At 50.6% G+C, this 15573-nt stretch overlaps 3 protein-coding genes across 3 annotated transcripts; 2 read left to right on the top strand and 1 right to left on the bottom strand.

Moving 5' to 3' along the window:
- The first annotated feature begins 785 nt into the window (after positions 1-785).
- CIMIP3 (ciliary microtubule inner protein 3) lies at positions 786-2582 on the top strand. Its single transcript, XM_072356360.1, is given in 3 exon segments — positions 786-821; positions 1943-2032; positions 2193-2582. Coding segments are annotated over 3 exon segments (516 nt in total).
- Positions 2583-4286: 1704 nt separating this feature from the next.
- GUCA1A (guanylate cyclase activator 1A) lies at positions 4287-7030 on the top strand. Its single transcript, XM_072356119.1, has 4 exons — positions 4287-4484; positions 5746-5895; positions 6459-6549; positions 6870-7030. The coding sequence occupies exons 1-4, from the start codon at positions 4287-4289 to the stop codon at positions 7028-7030; spliced, it is 600 nt and encodes a 199-aa protein (XP_072212220.1).
- Positions 7031-9981: 2951 nt separating this feature from the next.
- Positions 9982-15094, bottom strand: GUCA1B (guanylate cyclase activator 1B). Its single transcript, XM_072356016.1, has 4 exons — positions 14671-15094; positions 13711-13860; positions 12336-12450; positions 9982-11776 (listed from the first exon to the last, which is right to left on the bottom strand). The coding sequence occupies exons 1-4, from the start codon at positions 14872-14874 to the stop codon at positions 11649-11651; spliced, it is 597 nt and encodes a 198-aa protein (XP_072212117.1). The 5' UTR covers positions 14875-15094; the 3' UTR covers positions 9982-11648.
- Between the last annotated feature and the right edge of the window lie 479 nt (positions 15095-15573).

Raw genomic sequence — 15573 nt, 5'->3', positions numbered from 1 at the left:
CAGCTGTATTTTAAGGAAGGCTGATGCTGCTGGTGAGGCAGGTGGGCTGCTGGGCTGAATGCTTGGCAGGGAGGAGCTGGGAGGGCTGCCAGCTGACTCCATGGCACAGAGACAGCCCTGTGAGCACTGCCGTGATGGAACACTGCTGTGTGAGGCTCTCTTTGATCCCAGCACAGGTGAACACCCCAGAACAATCTGCCTTTGCATCAGTGCAGGGAGCTGCGCCCTGCAGATGCAGATCTCCCTGGTGAGAAGTGCTTGTGCAGTGAGGTTCCGCCACCAGACTCCACAGGAGTTGGGAGGAGTAGAGCCACACAGTGAAGCAGCTCATGCCAAAAGGAATAGTGGGTCTGTGCTGCTGGGGCCATGGCCTGGTGGTGGTGGCAGAGCAGTTCCATGTGCTCTCTGAACCCCTTTGCCTCAGGGCCACCACCCTTGTGACACCACAATGGCCTCAGCAGCCCCGGTGATGGGAGAGCTCTGCTAACAGGACCCGGTGGTGCCAGGGAGCTGCAGCATCCCTGCCCCATTGCATATGTGTCAGTCCCTGTGCAGGGACAGTGGCAACATCCCGGGGTAGGGCTGCTGCTGCCAGCAGGGGAACCCGGCAGGAATACTCTGGTAATTCAGCTTTGCCCTTGTGATTCCACCTGTGGGGATCTTCTCTGGGAGTCAACAGGCAATGCGGGAGGGATTAGAGGTCTCTAAATTCATGGCTGAACAAAATAGGATTGCACAGGACTCTTAATCCCTGCTAGAGCTCTGCCAGTGCCATAAATAGTGCCATGGACGTGGAACTGGTGCTTCCCCTCCATGATCACGTAAGCAGGTGCACCCACACGGGCACGAGGGATCTTTCAGTGCCCTGCAGGGTGAGGAGGAAGGCCCCAAGGCAGGCTAACCCACGGCATGAGCAAAGCCCAGAGCTCAGCACTCCCTGGCCCAGAATCCTGCCCATCACTGCCCTATAGCAGGGTGCATGCAAGCCTTGCACATCTCAAAGGCATCTACATGACTTAGCAGTTAGGTTTTCAAAGCAGCCAAGGCCTTACCCACACACCCCAAATGCACTGCCTTAATAACGCTAATGCCTCCCTGCTGGGTGGGTGCAGTTGCAGCAGCTCAGTCGTGTGCATACTTGTCTGTTATCTGTCAAAGCACACAAAGGCAAGGAGCTGCAGTCATGCATGTGTGTGACTGTGATTGGTAGCGAGCAAACCTCAGAGATCCCTCAGAGCGGGGATCCCCAAACCACAATGCAAGGTCTGCTCTTACATCTTCAAGACCCAAAGCCCCCATATTTTGTCTCCTGTGGGAAGTGCTGCGAGCTGGGCTGTTTTCCTTGCAAGAGGAACAGCAGAACTCCAGGCACCAGGCTGCATCTGGGAAATAAGTGACAAAAAGAGGCGATAAGCCTGGGGGATCTCGTCATTTCCCTATGAGGCTGAGGGAGATGTCTATAAATGATTCACTGGTGTTCCCCTTGTAATTGGTTTAGCAGCCTCTGTTCAGAGCCAGATATGCAGAGCTGAAATAGAGCACCAAGTAAGCCGAGGCGTCACGGAAACTGGGAAACCTCTTTACGTGGTTAAAAATAAATTCAGACAGCGAGGAGTTTATTTAGGACGCCCAGAAGTAAATAGGATAATTGCTGGGGGAAGAGCCAGTTTCCATTGGCACGGAGCTGCCATCAATGAAAACAAGATAACTGAGTCATGGTTAAATAACCATGGCAAAATAATTCTGCAGTCAGGCTCAGCCTTGGAGTAGCCTTTGGCAATGCTGAGGGCTGTGCCTCCAGCAGTGCAGTTACTGCTTACGCTCCATTGCTCCTCATGCATCAGGCTGGGGTAAGCTGTCTGCACAACCTGTTGGCCATGGCTGCTGCTTGGTGGGGTCTTGACATGGTGTTGGAAGGAGTTCATATTGCTGTTATTTATAGGTGTTATACCCTAATCTGGGGCCAGGGCTCTTCTGTGCCCAACACCAAAGGGAAAAGCAATGACCCCCGAGCAGCAGGGGATGAGCCCAAGTCCCTGAGCGTGTTTTGGTTTATGTTCATTCTGATTTTTGGCCATTGGTAAGCAATGATCACGTTGGGATGTTGAGCTCTGCTGGGTGATGGCAGCGTGGGGGCAGTTGCAGTGTGTTTGTGCACTGACAATGCATTTATCCAACTGTTTCTTTTTCAGGTGACTGAAACACCAGAAGGTCACAGCAAAGACCAGAAGACAGCAAAGGGAATGGGGGAGAGCAAAGCAAAGCAGGATGCTCCCCACTCCCCACCCAACCCCAAGGGCCAGGGATCCCCAGCACAGCACAGCACAGAGCAGACCTTGGCCTCTCGCTTTGTTCCCTTTGTTGCCCACACTGGGGGTCAGGAACCAGACTCCTTCAGGTTCCTCTTCTACACGCGGCGCTGCTCCAACTCATACAGCCCTTTCTACACCTCACAGCGGCCAACCTGTGGGTACCACTTTCACCACGACACCGATCACACCAGGAAGGTGATGGACATCCAGAGTGCTAACATTGTGAAGTGGGGACCCATGCCGACTCAAAGCCGCCGAGCAAACCAATAAACCCAAGCAATGAGAGCAGCTGTCGGTGTTCCTCCTGCTTCCTACCCAAAAGCATAGATCAGAAGTGACATGGAGCCAGGGGATGGGCAGCAGGGCCATGGCTCTGCTCACAGGGAAAGGGTTGCTCCCAATGGCTAACATCTCTGTGCTGCTCTCCCAGAGGCACAGGCAGCATCTCAGCCTCGTGTTCCAGGTGCAGTGTTAGTAAAGCCTCTGGAAACTGTTGGTGAGCTCACACTCGCCCGTAGCACACAACTCTGCCTCTGTTAATGGGTACCCAGTGACTGCAAAGACCTGTTGCACTTTGGGACAGGCTGCCCCATAGAGGCTCCCTCTGCACCAGGCACTGGGCACAACAGGAACTGAGCCGTCCACGGGCAGGAGCAGGATTAGTACATCCAATTACAGTTCCTCGATCTAATTCCTTTTTCATAACTGTTTGATGCTTATGTAATTCCACCTACCAGAGCAGACTTACTCCTGATCTACTTCAATGCAGCCTCAACACCAGGCTTTGTCTTAAGGCTGAGATCTAAAGGCAGAGGTGCTATGGGACAGGTTCCCTGTAGGCAGTTCCACACTAACAGTGTTAGCAGAGGGCCCATGCCACAGCCTCAGGATATGCCCTGTGATCTCCCAGTCCTCCTCTGGGTGCTGTGAGGGTGGTTGTGGGGCACACAGTGGTACAGGGGCTTCCATGCACAGCACCTGGCATCTGCATTCACACTTAGTTACACTTTGCCATTCAAAGGAATGATGTTGCTTGCGTCCATCTCAGCGCACTGAATATACCCTAACAGAGCATCCCTGATAGGAGCCAAAATGGAAATTTCCCTCTCTGTATTTCAAATTGATTTGAATTAAAGAGGCTGTGGATGCCCCGTCCATCCCTGGAGGTGTTCAAGGCCAGGTTGGATGGACAGCCTGGTCAAGTATTAAATATGGTAGTCGACGACCCTGCCTGTGGTGGGGGGGGTTGGAGCTTCATGATCCTTGAGGTCCGTTCCAACCCAGGCCATTCTGTGATTCCCACCTGGGAATTCTCCAGTAGAATAAGGCTGAGGAAGAGCAACAGGGTGACACCACCGCCAGAACATCTGAGTGCTGTTCTCTCTTTTTCTCTGACACTGATTTTGGTACAAAAGCTGTTGTTCATGTGAGCCCACAGAAAACTGTAAGTGAGGTGGATTAGGAGCTTAGGCCGTCATGGAGCAAATTCAGCCCTCCTAATCTTCTGCTGGGCTGTAATCTGCAAGACTTTCCCATTTTACCTCCTTTCTATTTTAAACCTGAATGCTTAATGCTCCTGGTGGGGGTCCATCCTGCTCCTCATTGGCTGAAGGAGGATTTGCTGCTACTTAAATGGCACCCTCTGCTCTGTGTCTTTGTGCTTTTTGGTTGCCGTGCTTTTACATTTGCTTGGAGAGAGAAAGAGGAACCCGTGTCCATCACCACCAACTGCTGGACTGGGATCAGCACGAGGCACTTTAAAGGTGAGAAGGAGAACTTCGGAGCTCTAAAACTTCAGAACTCATCCATCAACCTGAGAACTCATCCACTGACCTCGGAACTCAGCCACCAACCTCAGAACTCAACCATCAACCTCAGAACTCAGCCATCAACCTCAGAACTCATCAGTTGATCTCAGAACTCAGCCACCAACCTCCAGTTTTGGCTGCAAAGTGACTGGTGCTCTGTGTGGAGATGGGGAACATGGATGGGAAAGCAGTGGAGGAGCTGAGTGCCACCGAGTGCCACCAGTGGTACAAGAAGTTCATGACGGAGTGTCCCTCGGGCCAGCTCACCCTCTATGAGTTCAAACAGTTTTTTGGCTTGAAAAACCTGAGCCCGTCAGCGAACAAATACGTTGAGCAAATGTTTGAGACGTTTGACTTTAATAAGGTAAATATTGTCCTTCCCACTCTGCTCTGCTTGTTGGCTGCGCTCTGCTCCATGTGCGGTCGCGGGTGTTACCAATGTAGGTGTGCATCTGCAATGCATGGCCTGAATGTCTGCAGCCTCATAGATTGTAAAGTAATTAGGCAATGTGAAGAAATGCAATAGGGCATCAGTCAGCAGAGCTTCCTCACCTGCTGACTGCTCTGGAAGAGGCTCTCCAAGGATTGATATTGCTCTTTGAATTGTAAGTAATTAGAATATAGGGTTTTATTGGGCACGCCGCGATCCCTTTAGAATGAAGTGCCCTCAAAGCCTCGGTGTTGTGACAGTAGGGAACAAAGCAGTGTGCAATAGGAAAGCAGGCGCTGTGCTCCTGCAAAAGCCCAGCATGGTACAAACAACGCTTTGCAGCACAGCTTGGGTGTGTTTTCTTCTTGTTATGAATTGCAAATGGATTGCAATGCCATTGATTTTGTTGCATGTGCTCTGCACTGCCTGGTAAGGAGCTGCCGTTTGCATGCAGGGCCTGAGCACCAGTGAGATGAGGAGCATGCTTTGTGCTTAGTGGGCTTAATCCCACTGAAATAATACAATTTAGGCTATGAATCCTCCGAGTGGTTTTGCTTATGGTCGGGCCCTTCCTTTGCTCACTGCCTGGTGTTTGACTCTGTGCCTGGAAAAGGAATCGATGCTCAGGAGATCCCTGCTGGGAAGGGCTCAGCAGCGATTTGCACTAATCCAGCAGTGGAGCAGAGCAGATGATCCCTTCTGGAAGCTGCCCCATGGGACAGCCCAGAGCTTTGTTCATTGACAAAGCACCACCTTACTCCTTCCAGAAGACTTCCCATGGTTTTGTGGCACGTACCATTTTCCATTGAAGCTGCTTGGATGTGGTACCCAACACGTGCCATTGAATCGCTCTGCATTTCAGCAGACCTCCTTGCAGAAGCAGCAAGCTGCTGGCAATGCAGCACACACAAGGACAGCTCTGCATGGCCATGGGTCCCTCCTGGGTTCATTTCTCCCATGGAGGTTTGCAGACAAAGCCCTTGACAGCAGAGAGGAGCTGTTACGTGTGTGCAGAGAGCACAGCGCTGGGTGATCTGTCATAAGCCTGCTCCTCTTTGACCTCTGAATTACTGCTGCTCTGCGTAGTGAGGTTCCTTTAGCATGGGGAGATTTGAGGCTCGTTAATCCCTCGCCAGGTACATGCGTCAAGTTTGCTCATTATGGCTCAGTATAGATTAAATCCTTCTGCTTCTAGGATGGCTACATAGATTTCATGGAATACGTGGCAGCCCTGAGCTTGGTCCTGAAAGGCAAAGTGGATCAGAAGCTGCGGTGGTATTTCAAACTCTATGATGTAGATGGGAATGGCTGCATTGACCGGGGAGAATTGCTAAACATCATCAAAGTGAGTGGGCTCTGCTTTTCCTGCTTCATCCACAGGCAAGATTTATTAGGCATGGGTGGAGAGAGGCTGCAATGGGAACATCCCAACCCGACAGACAACACCCTGTAAATCAGCAGGCACTGCCCAGTGCTCTGCAGAGCACACTAGGACCTGTCTCACCCTAACCCTAACCCAACCCTAATCCTATCTCAACCCTAACCCTCCCCCCTTCCTTAGGCCCCAGCCCTGAGCTGCCCCACACAGTGCACAGTGAGCCCCTTGTGATGGCATGCTGTATGAGCACGGCCACTACAGCCTGGGCTGAGATAAGCACTTGAATTTAATCTAAGGATTTTCAGAGGTGAAGGGCTCCTGGCTTATCCCAGTATGCCCACTTAAGCTTTTAATGCATTGAGTGCAATTCAAAGTGATTTTAATCCCCATTATTTTAGGAAGGACTTACTTGTCCCTTTCAGAACCCAAATGTCCGGTAAAAAGGGGCAGCCTCTCAGATCACTGAGCCTCTTGTAGCAATACAGAAACCTCAAGCACTCAATGCCTTTCCCTGTATCCCTTCTTTCCAGGCCATCCGAGCCATCAACCGCTGCAATGAAGCCATGACAGCTGAGGAGTTCACAAACATGGTGTTCGATAAGATTGATATCAATGGGGATGGTAAGGAAGTTTCCCATGCAATACTAAGCTCTTCCCTCTCCCTTTCCTTCCCTGCAGCCCAATTTGCTGGAGTAATTCTGGGTGTTGGGTGCCCAGGAGCACTGGGGGAGGGGAAGGTTTGGCTCTGGCTGCCCTTCCATAGGGCCCTGTGGGCTCCAGGGGACACTGCAGTGTGGGGTTGAGCTGCAGTGGGGCTGGGCAGTGTGCTATGGTTCAGTCTGTGTTATAGCCCCTGGGCTGGTGTGGGGGCTGTGGGTGGAGGATGAGGGCTGCAGGACATAATGAGACCTAACGAAGCCCTTCTGGCTGTGTGTTCGCAGGTGAGCTCTCGCTGGAGGAGTTCATGGAGGGTGTCCAAAAGGACGAGGTGCTGCTCGACATCCTCACCCGCAGCCTGGACCTGACACACATAGTGAAATTAATCCAGAACGATGGGAAGAACCCACACAACCCGGAGGAGGCAGAGGAGGCTGCCCAGTAAACTCCAGGACACGTCCCCTCAAACTTTTCTTCCCCCTTCCTTTGCGTTATTGACACGAAATGGGCTGTGGCTGCTGGAGCTGGGGACTGTCCCAGTGCCACTCTGATGCTGTGACAAGGCACTGGGTACCCGATGAGCACAAGGACTGATGTCCCCTCTGAACACTTCGCCCTGCTGACACACAGCACTGGGGGGGGAGCTGTGCAGCGTGGCATGTTGGGGGCACAGCCGTGCCATGCTGCTGCAGGGCTGCCAGTGCCCTCCCCCACTTGGGTGCCTCTGAAGATCATTGCTGTGTAGGGGTGTGCAGAGCCCCACATCTGTGGGCAGGGAGAGCTGCAGCACGCAGGGCTCAGGTAGACTACATTAAAGCAGTCAGAGCTCTCACCAAGCCATTGGCCAATGCCAGCACCCACATAGCACATGCATCTGGGTGAGAGCTCAGCTCACATGAGGACTCCACTTCTCAGTGGGACCTCTGTGGGGTACAGAGCTGCTGCAGACAGGGATAGGGCACATGTCTGTCTGCAGAGACCCCAGCTGGTCCTCTGCACTGGGAGAATGTCCCTTCAAAGAGCAGAGCAGATCTGAGGTGTCTCTTTCCATGTATATTTTCAGAGTATTCTCAATGTTTTCCCCAAAAGCAAATGGCTTTGGTCTCACGTTCTTTCATTTGTTGCTATTACGTTAGCAATCATTAGTGATAACATTCTTAGTTATGAAAAGGAGAGAGGTGAATGCAGTGGCTTTTCTTTGTTTTCAAGCATTCAAAACACAGAATGGTGCCTTTTTTCTAACAGCAGTCAGGACTTGAAGGGTATGCTCATACCTGCAACGGTCACAATGTCAGTAACCCCAGAGGGACCATGTTGGGAATCCTCCTGCATGTCTCATCACCCATCCATCAAACAAACCCTTGCTATTCTCTGCAGCACCCTTGAGCATCCTCTGCTTTCTGCTCCGCAGGGCAGCGATGCTCTCCATGCAGCTGGGTGTGCTGCAGAGATGGGCTCCACAAACACCCCAGCTGTAGGGAGCGGGCAGCCCCAGCACCCAACAGCACAGCGGGCACGAGCACCATCCCCAACACACCCACCCAACCCTCCCTCCAGCACCCTGGAGTTTCCTCATCTACTGGGAGCCGATTTCAGCACGATGAGGCAATGCAGGGCACCAGGAAGGAGCTCTTGCTGCCCGAAGGACTTTGTTGTGTATCTCTGGATGCTTGCAATTCACAAGAGACTTTTTTGGTCCATTTTTTTTCTTCCTGCACACGTTTCTCATGCCGGGGCATTGTACCTGGAAGCTTTTGTACTTCCGACCTTATAGTGAATTAATAAATCATTTCACCTGGTGCTTTTCTCTTTCTATCAATTCCTCCTGCTTCCAGCAGAACGGGTCAACCCTCTGACACAAGCTCTGACACAACCTTTGTTTTTGTTACGTCCATCTGTAAGAACAGCACAAGCCAGGAGGGAGCCCTGGTTTCCCACAGTGGGCTCTGCCTGCTGCTTTCCTCCTGTTACCTTCTGTCCCCATCCTGCCTAGAAGAGCAGGGAGATGCACTGCGCTCCCAAGTTGCTGAAGAAGCCCCAGCACACCCGATTTCAATGCCATAGGAATCCCTAAAGACAAAGCCTCTCTAAAAGGGCTGTCTGAGAAACCCATCCAGCACCTTGCGCTGCTCCCAGGAGGGTGATTTTTCAGCCTCGATGAAAACAAAGTCAAGAGAATGAGAAACTAATATTTTGACTCCCTAATGGTGCAGAATTGGTTTGTTTTTCTTTGCCAAATGGCAGCAGCTGTGCTGGAGCCACAGACATGCTGTCAGTGATGCCAATAGGGAGCGATGTGCAGCACAACCCCTGCACTGAGCAGAGGGTTTGGGTAACAGGGAGTGCACCCATGGGGCTGCTGGAGCCCTGAGCTGCTCATTGGTTCTCAACACAGCTCTGCCAAGGGCTTCTCAGCTGCTCTGGGGATGAGCTGCACACAGGTGGGCTTCACCTCCCAGGATGTGGACACAGACAAATAAAGAGCGTGGCTAAGCACAGTGTAACCACCCTCTGTCCTTCTCAGCTTTGTGATTTCGGCTGCTCAGAGCTGCACTCAGCACATTCCCTCCCATAGCATTTGGGGATGCAACGCTCCCCACTCGCAGCCCCTCACCCTCCGCCACCTGCAGCCGCCTCACCTCCAGCTTCCCAACCTGCTTATTTCACCTTCAATCCCAGCCAGCTCCGCGTGCATCAAACCTCCGAGCTGACAGTAAGGAGCTCAGAAAATCAGATGGCATTTGCTCTCTCCAAGCCATCCTGTTTCCCCATTTAGACCAACAAGAAATCGGATCAACCAAATCCAATTCCAGCTGGGCTGCAGGTCTGGAAAATGGATTATGCAGAATGTCTGACTTCAGTACCTTGATGTAAGCGTGAGCTGAGTTTGGGAGGAGATCAAAGCAGTTTATACCTGTGGATTTAAAAAGGGGACTGAGACCAAAGCACCTTGTGGCTCCTTGACTAACGATCACAAGATTGGGAAGAGATTTTCCACCGAGCTGCACCAGCTCAATCACTGCTGTTGTCCCCATCGGTGCCAGCATCCTGCAGCTGAGTCCCAAATGCTTTATTGGTTCCTTCCTGAGCCCTCACAGGGATGAACCAGAGGCCGTCTCACAGCTGCACCTTCAGCTCATGGTATTATCAGCAGCTCTGTTAAATTCCATTCAGAAATAGAGCATTGCTCATGCACACTTGCAGAGCAGCTCAACAGAACTCTATTCCTGCTCTGTATCTGCAACACCACCTCTGCCTCACCCAGCTCAGCTGCTTCCCTTCTCTCCCATTACTTCCCTTAAATGCATTTTATCAGCCCCAAACACCAGAATGGTGGTCAGCCACTCCGGCCCTCCAGCTTCATTAGCGATAAATAACTTCTGCAAACCAGCTTTTAACAAACCGACCTTTATTAAGCGCACCGTATAAAACTCCTGGCACCGTCTGCTTGGTGTTAGGATGCCCTCTACCACCCCAGCACAGAATGCAGCTCCTGCTGCCTGTCCCACTGGGGAACAGGGCACCAAAACCCACAGCAGTTTGGTTAAACCACACTGTGAAGCTACAGTAACTCCAGAACCATTTGGGTTAAGAACTACAAGAAGCAGAAACGGAGCGTCACGTTGCTTGAGATGCTGGAAATGTGTTTGATTTGTATTCTGCCATGGGAACGTTCGTCCAAGAGGCTGAAAAAATCAGCAGAGTGAATCTTTGTCTCCCAGGTCCTCACATCAGCTGGAAGGGAGATGTTTATTTCAGGTGGGTAAGCTGTTGACTTGAATGAGCCTTGAACGCTTCCTTGCAGCAGCATAAGAGTCTAATCTGCTCTGATAAGCAGGCATGCCATGAGTGAGAGCGTATTTACAGAGAGCTCTCAGAAAGGCTGTTTCAAAGTGGAAATAGACGTGCGTTCAGTCTCCAGCACTGTGCCCTACCCTAAAACACTTCCTCCTATTCCTGGACTTCAACATTGGTTAAATGGACTAAACTGCAAGCCAGCAAAGTGGTCACCTGGTGAAAGGTTCTACTGTCATGATTAAAGGCCACAAAAAACCCCACAGAAACAAAAGAGAGATTGCCAGCTTCTTCATGGATGTGGCTTGGCTCAGTGATCCCAAGGGGAAAGTAAAACAGGAAAGCTCACGTTATTTTGCAGGTGAAAATAAATCCAAGGGAAGCGAACCCAAGAACGAGGCATGTAGGTATACGGGTCAGCTGTAAGAACAGCAGAGCTCAACCTCCAAGCTGTGCTGATTTCCTCTCTGCAGAGCAGCTCAATGGAAGTTCCAATGTAAAACTACTGTCAGCCCTTCAGTAATGCAGTGGATTTCTCTGTCCCCTCCTGTTCTCCAGCCCTGCCAGCTGAGCAGTGCCACCTCCTCATGGCATTGATCCCCTGAGCTCACCCTGCTCTTCCTGCAGCCCTTGTTTTATGTGCAAGGAGCAGAATCTGCTCCACAGAGGGAGGCACTCACAGTGGCTGTCCCCCCTGTTCAGCTGTGTGTAGCCTTGGCTTAACACCGAGTATAAACCTTATAATCTACAACACATTGGTGTTCAATCACCTCACATTATTATTAGTATAATCCACTAAATACGCATACGCCTTATGTGTCATAACAGTATTCCAGATGGTGCAGACTGTCATCGGAGCACCCCGATTGCCACTGCTTTTGGATTAGCATCTGTTACATCAGTGATGCAGATGCTGCCCTGCACAGAGATGGCACTGCCACTCCTCGCTTCCCTGCTCTGTTGCCTGGACCAGATGCTGCCCAGATCCTGCTCCACTTCACCATGGAAAGTTTGCTCCTTGGGGTGTAACCAAAACCCAGAGTGGCGCTGTGTACACAGAGAGACTTATTCATGGGCCAAAAATAGTCTCTGGGTCCCAGGAGTCCTTGCAGCACATGGGTTTAGATTGAGATATGGCTTCTTTAGCCGCTGCAGTTTTCATCTGGATGCTGAGATTGCACTGACAAGGAAAGCCACTACACCCTGGAGTAAGAGAGTCACAGCCACAGTCTGCATCGCATCTTCAGCCGTATCAAAACTGGGCTCCCTCAAAACAAAGCGCTTTTCCGCCTCTGCTCTGTGATCCATCCCCCGGGGTTTACATCCATCTGCAACATCTTCATCACCCACTTGTCCTTCCTGGCCCCATCGATGAACTCATCCAGGGACAGCTGCCCTGTGTGGGAGGTGGGGAGGGCAGGATGGGGAGACAAAACAGGACAGATCAGACACAAGAAGAGGACAACAGGAAGTGAAAACCACCTCCTGTGTTTTCCCCATACAAACTCTATAGACCAGCTGGCTAAAAAAGGCCGATAACGGGGCTGTAACCCCATCCATCCATTCATTCCATCCCCAGATCCCTTCAGCTGGTGTGCAATGCCACGTTAGCTCACACAGCTGTGCCAGGATCACAAGCACACCCCGCAGGCACCATTGGGCTGCAGTTTACAGGTTGGGATGCACTCTGTGGCTGCTGTGGGCTCTCAGAGAACGGTGCTGGTGCAACATACAGACAGAACAGTGATATTTTACATTAAAATTAGACCAGATTTCCTCCTGCTGCACCGAGTTGCTCCCAGCTCTGACCATGAACAGACCAGAACCAAACGCAACTTGTCTGAGCAATGCCATCATTCTAAGCGATTTCTTGATAAACGCAATTAAAACCAGCCTGCCCAGCAGAGATAACTTTTCATTATGCATGAATGCAATCTGAGCCATCAGTTCCTTACCATCCCCATTCTCATCCACCAGCTGAAATATCCTGTCCACAACCTCCTCCGGTGTGAGCAGCGGGGTTCTCTCCTCCACCTCTGACCGACACACCTTCTTCAGCTTATAGATGGACTGAAAGGAAGTTCACAAGTCAGAAAAAGAGCCTTGGAAAATGAAGAACAGTGATGAAATTCATTGTTTTATCAGCCTTTTACAAAGGCTGCAGCTCTAACCTCTTCTGAGAGAGATCCACCTCTGACCTTAAGCTCGCACACACCAGGGATTGCTTTATCTGTGCCTTGAGGCTGTTTACTCCCCTCTCAGAACTTGGTCAAGACCTCAGAGTCCCTTTGCAAGGAACAAGGCAAGAGTTTCAGATGGGAAAACCTGGCTCTCCAATACAACTTTTTCCTAAGGTCTGAGCAGAGCAGATCCAAGGCCAGGCTCACCTACACTTCCCAGCCCCCCCCCAGAGCTCCTGCTTGAGCTGCCATCCCCAACCTGCAACAGCCACATACCCTGACCCCCTAACTCCTGCTCCACTTTGTCATTAGGAAATAGCATTTTCCACCTCCACCTGACATACCAGCCACCTGCTCACCATTATCTCTTCTCATTAGGCTGAAGAGTTTTGTCTGATGTCTTCCCAGAGAGGGGATTAGTGAGGGCCTAACACAGCTCTGGCCAATTCCAGTCTGACCTCAAAACCATAATTGAACCTGCCCAGGTCCAATATCCAGATGCTCCCCACCTGCTCCTGGCCCTGCAGGTGACACCCTGGTTGCTATTTCCCAGCTGCTGGCCATCCAAAGGACCTGCTTTCCAAAGCTGATTTCTTTTGGTATTGCATTTAGCCCCAGATCCTAAAATATCATACAAGCATCAGTTGAACCTCACAAATATGGCCATGAAAGGGTGAAGCTGTGACTGGAACCCTGAGAGATTTACTTGAAGTTAAAGGCCAGTTACCTGTGTCTGCCTGCTAACCCACATGCCTCCTCACACACCTTCACATTTCACTAATTAAAACTAAGCACGGAACAGAAACCCAGAAAGGACTAATTACAAATGGGATTTCTCTGCTAGTTTGTGCCTCCCAGCTTGTTCTCAGCTGCTGTGCAGTCAGGAAGCCTGGCTGCTGGGAGGAGTGGGGCTGAAGCAACTCTCCCTTTGGCCAGGACAGCGGGTTCTAATGTAAAACACCAGACAGAAAGGTCTGAGCTGAGATCCGGAGCCCACAGCACTGCTGGGCTCCACCAACCCTCTGACCCCTTCACCAGGATCAGGCACTACAGCTGCCTTGAAACCCAGCTGTCACCAAAACTGAGAGCATCACGATGTTGCCAAAGAGCTGCGATTGCTGAAATGAGCAATGAGGCAATGCTGACTTACCTCAACGATTTCTAGCAGCTCAGGTTTGTCTATGCAGCCGTTCCCATCCTTGTCATACACTTTGAACGTCCACCTCAGCTTGTGCTCCAGTTTTCCCCGTAAAACAAGATTCAAGGCAGCCACGTATTCCAGAAAATCAATGGTGTTATCCTGCAGGAAAACAGGAGAGTCTCACTGATGCTTAACAGGGCATGGCTGATAGAAAACAGCTTACAAAACCTCGGTGCAGAAGTGACAGACAGGGCTGTATGGGCTGAGAGTATCTGTGCTGCTTTGAATACAATCAAGAGCTCCAGCAAAATAAGATTGTCAAGCATCCCTTACCCATTTCAAGATGAGAAAGGCAAGGATATCACACTCCTGTGAATATTACAGGAGAGCCTTATACTCTCTTTTGTACTAATACATGAGAATGTGTAAACTGCCACTAAACCAGAAAGCCTGCTCACCCAGGAGCCCTGGGGAAAGCACACCAGGAAAGGGTGCCTCCTTTTCCCTACAGCAAAGGGAGTCCAAACAGGGAGGGCTGAACTGGCTGGCCTTCCTTTGCTTCTGAGCAACTGCAATCAGTGCTTTCTTATGTGCCACTTGCATATACGTACACACACTCCTTCTACTGCATATCAATTCACTGTAACACCCCCCCAACCTCCCTGGCATAGCAGATTTTTTTCCCACTCAACCTTTGTTAATTAGATGACCTTTCAGTAATAGAGCCACAGATACAACTACCTACACTTCAACCTTTCAATCCATCTACAAACATTCCAATAAGGATGTTTTGCCTTGTGTCAGCGTGTGGATTTGTGAGGCCATCCCAGCCCATGCAGAGCGCTGCATTATGTGCCCCTTCTGTCCCATTAGAGCACCATGGTGGGAGCTGCACCAGAAGACCTGCGTCTTGCAGGAGAAAAGGTGCTGATCGGTGTCCAACCAGCATAAGAACTCTATTCCACTTACCCCATTCTTATCAAAAGCTCTGAACATGTTTTCAATGTACTCTGCTGCTTCGTGGTTATCCTGGACTCCAAAGAACCTCTTGAATTCGTGCATGAAGAGGGTTCCACTGGGACATTCAACCACAAATTTCTTATACCATTCCTGCAGTTCAGCAACATCGATCTCTGTCTGTTCCCCCTCAGCGTTGGTGAACTGCTGTCCCATTTTGCTCCGTAAAGTGGGAAGAAGAGAAAAATCCAAAGTCCTTTGCTTGTACGGTCCTTTATAACACCTTTAGTTGCTTTTCCTTTCCCTCGCTGTTCCGTGCCTCTGTTTGATGTGAATATTGTGCCTTTGTGTTGCTGTTGTCTCTTAATTTCTCCTTCCCCAGGCTGCTTGCACTCGCTCGGTGCTCACAGAGCTGTTCTCTGTGCTGGGGCAGAGCAGCATGTGGCAGCAGACACGTATAAAAATAACTAAGATCATTAGGAGATTCCCACCCATGAGCCACAGAGACCTTCAGATGTTCTGGGCCGTGCCCTATTTAGAAGCAGACTGCAGAGGCTCCAGCTTTCCAGTGAAATAAGGCAAGTGAATGAGAAACCTTAAGAGCAGACCCTGATAAAATACGTACAGCTCCACTCACGTGAGAGAAGCTGCTGTTAATGGGGCTGCTGACATATGAAGTTAATTGAACGCCTACTACAGGCTTAACTCTACACCAAGTGATAAAGAACTGAATACACAGAGGCAGACGTTCCTATTTCTCTCCATGATGGACGTTTTCAATGAAAAGCAACACGTCTTTTATTTCCTTCCTATATAGAAATGTGTATTTTTAAAACCTGAGGCCTCTTCATTCGTCTTCCATTCGTTCTCCTGTTGAAGAACTTCTGCTTGCCATGTCTATCTATAATACCGGCC

The sequence above is a fragment of the Excalfactoria chinensis genome, chromosome 23 (genome assembly GCF_039878825.1).
Source record: "Excalfactoria chinensis isolate bCotChi1 chromosome 23, bCotChi1.hap2, whole genome shotgun sequence".
In the NCBI taxonomy this organism is placed as follows: Eukaryota; Metazoa; Chordata; class Aves; order Galliformes; family Phasianidae; genus Excalfactoria; species Excalfactoria chinensis.
This window is presented reverse-complemented; position numbering and strand designations above follow the sequence as displayed.

Excerpts from the sequence above, each read along its gene's own strand:
- GUCA1A (XM_072356119.1), top strand. The coding sequence starts at position 4,287 with ATGGGGAACATGGATGGGAAAGCAGTGGAGGAGCTGAGTGCCACCGAG. Across the intron at positions 5,896-6,458 it reads AATTGCTAAACATCATCAAA|GCCATCCGAGCCATCAACCG; the intron begins GTGAGTGGGCTC and ends CCTTCTTTCCAG. Across the intron at positions 6,550-6,869 it reads GATTGATATCAATGGGGATG|GTGAGCTCTCGCTGGAGGAG; the intron begins GTAAGGAAGTTT and ends GTGTGTTCGCAG.
- GUCA1B (XM_072356016.1), bottom strand. The coding sequence starts at position 14,874 with ATGGGACAGCAGTTCACCAACGCTGAGGGGGAACAGACAGAGATCGAT. Across the intron at positions 13,861-14,670 it reads GAGCTTTTGATAAGAATGGG|GATAACACCATTGATTTTCT; the intron begins GTAAGTGGAATA and ends GTTTTCCTGCAG. Across the intron at positions 12,451-13,710 it reads AGCTGCTAGAAATCGTTGAG|TCCATCTATAAGCTGAAGAA; the intron begins GTAAGTCAGCAT and ends ACTTCCTTTCAG.